The sequence below is a fragment of the Dipodomys ordii genome, unplaced genomic scaffold (genome assembly GCF_000151885.1).
Source record: "Dipodomys ordii isolate 6190 unplaced genomic scaffold, Dord_2.0 Scaffold48, whole genome shotgun sequence".
NCBI lineage: Eukaryota > Metazoa > Chordata > Mammalia > Rodentia > Heteromyidae > Dipodomys > Dipodomys ordii.
Window position 1 is genome coordinate 15,964,041 of NW_012267264.1, and position 2,575 is coordinate 15,966,615.

Sequence of the window (2,575 nt, forward strand, 5' to 3'; positions counted from 1 at the left end):
ACTGGACCCCCAAAAAAAAATAAATAAAACAAAAGATCCCTGTACTTTTGAACTGAAAATGCTGCCATTTCATTGTACTTATAAACTGAAAATGCTTACACTTTACACTGTTCTGGGCAAGGGACATTCTTTTTTTTTTCTTTTTTAATTTTATTGTCAAGGTGATGTACAGAGGGTTACAGTTATGTAAGAAAGGTAGTGAGTACATTTTTTGTTGAATGTGTTACCCATGCATTCTTTTTGTGTGTGTCAGTCCTGAAGCTTAACCTCAGGGTCTGGTCATTGTACCTGAGCTTTTTTTTCTCAAGGCTAGTATTCTACCACTTGAGACACAGCTCCAGTTCTGGCTTTCTGGTGGGGATAAAAGTCAAATGGACTTTCCTGTCCAAGATGGCTTTAAACTTTGATCCTCACATCTCAGCCTTCTGAATAGCTAAGGATTAGAGATGTCAACAACGAGCTCCCTGCAGGGTGCATTCTAAATGACTAGTTTACTCATGATTCTTAGCTTTTCTGTTTTCTGAGGTTCACATTTAAATAAGTGTTCAGGGAAAAAACAAAGGGACTAGTCTTAAGTGGGCAGTTTCATTCTCAAGGTGATAGATTTACTTCGAAGATTTCTGGGGGCAGTCATTACTGGGTGTTATAAAATGACTAATGTTGACATTGCTCAGTTTGGTTGATTACAGGAAGGTCTATTTCATCATCTAACCTGACAGATGCTAAATAAGTGTTCATTTTGATTTAGATCTTTTATTTTCCCTTTCAGCCTTGAACTAAGAGTCCCATTTCTGGATCATCGATTTTCTTCTTATTACTTGTCTTTACCACCGGAAATGAGAATTCCCAAAGTAGGTAAATCAATTCTAGATAAAAACTGCCCATTGCATTCAGGTTCTATTAGTGACTTTATTGATGCTCTGTTTGTTTTCATGCCAGAATGGGATTGAGAAACATCTCTTGAGAGAGACGTTTGAGGACTCCAACCTACTACCTAAAGAGATTCTCTGGCGACCAAAGGAAGCATTCAGTGATGGAATAACCTCAGTCAAGAACTCCTGGTTCAAGATTTTACAGGATTACATTGAGCACGAGGTATTATGTGTTTACAGTCATTATATCTTACAGAGTAGGATAGAGCTGCAATCTCAGTTACTCATTTTGTATTTAGTTTGAATGCTTTGTGGTTAAAGGAGAGACCCACAGTCCCCATAAACCATCTTTTTTAAAAGAATTATGTGAGTTAAGTAGCAGCAAGGATTATATATTAGTATCTAGAATCTAGAGAAAGAAAGGAGAGAAATACTAATCATCACTGACAATTTAGCACAGTTTTAGGGTACCTGCCAAATGACAGATATTTAAGGTACAAACTAATTAAATACCCTAAATACTACAAATAAGTGCATGAGTATTTAAATTCCTGTAGCTATGTATATTGTTATGGTAGCATTTTCTAGGTGTTAGAGGACTCAAGGGGTCTTGTATAATTTATTGTCATGCTTTTCTTACTTCATTTTGATTTGTGGTACCAGATCCAATACTACATCAAATACAACATTGGTTTGTTCTGCTCTTATTTTTATAGGTTGATGATACAATGATGGCAGCAGCTGCCCAGAAGTTTCCCTTCAATACTCCAAAGACTAAAGAAGGCTATTACTACCGTCAGATCTTTGAACGCCACTATCCAGGCCGGGCTGATTGGCTGACCCATTACTGGATGCCCAAGTGGATCAATGCTACAGATCCTTCCGCCCGAACTCTGACCCATTACAAGTCAGATGCCAAAGCTTAGGTGCTCTCTGAGCAATCGGGCAGAAGGAAATGCTCCTTTTGGCAACGGGGGGACAAAAACAGGACAAGGAGGCTCAGTCACTCAGGCTTACTTGGGTAGGGAGAAGAATAAAAATACTACACCTAAAATTTTGCTCTAATTGTTCATATTAATACAGTCTCATCATCCTAGGTAATTAGACATGGAGTGAGCTTTTTTTTTCTTTCTGTATTGTCACAATCATGAGGATTATGAGCTAAACCAAGAGAAATATTTATATACATTCACAGTACTCACCTTGCAGAGTTGCTTTGGAAAACAGCTGGGCCTCAGCTGTACACATGGCCACACACACATGGTCTTCTCCCAGGCCTTGTCCCACCCATCTCAGTTTGGTCCTTCTGTGACTTCCTGTCTTTTTTCTGCTGACTTCCCAACAGATGACTCTGGATGTGTTTGTCCTTGATAGAAGTTCATGTATCAGTTTTATTTTATAGGAGCCAGTGTCACTTCTGGAGACTTGTTCTAGAGCTGGAGTTGTTAGGGTTTTTTTTTAAATCATTGGTATTGAAAGCTAAGTGGCTATTTTAGGATAATGAAATATATGAAAAGTGAATTTACTATTACGTATTATATGTGAACATAATGCTTGATGAGAAAAGTGATGAGGCCAGGAATTTTGGTTAATGGGAATATGAATTAAGGCTAGCTTTAGGTTTTTACCTACAGTTTATAAATGTCTCCAAGAAATTGAAGGAATATCATGAATATTGGATGACTTAATGATGCTCTTGTATT

The 2,575-nt window shown here is 37.7% G+C and overlaps 1 protein-coding gene across 1 annotated transcript in view; it reads left to right on the plus strand.

Annotated features, from left to right (window-relative positions):
* Positions 1–1,976, plus strand: part of Asns (asparagine synthetase (glutamine-hydrolyzing)) — a 16,826-nt gene extending 14,850 nt beyond the window's left edge. Inside the window, exons 9-11 of the mRNA XM_013019920.1 lie at positions 749–851; positions 940–1,095; positions 1,589–1,976. Coding sequence (XP_012875374.1) covers positions 749–851; positions 940–1,095; positions 1,589–1,798 — 469 coding nt within the window. The 3' untranslated portion in view covers positions 1,799–1,976. The remainder of the gene's footprint in view (positions 1–748; positions 852–939; positions 1,096–1,588) is intronic.
* The last annotated feature ends 599 nt before the right edge of the window (positions 1,977–2,575 follow it).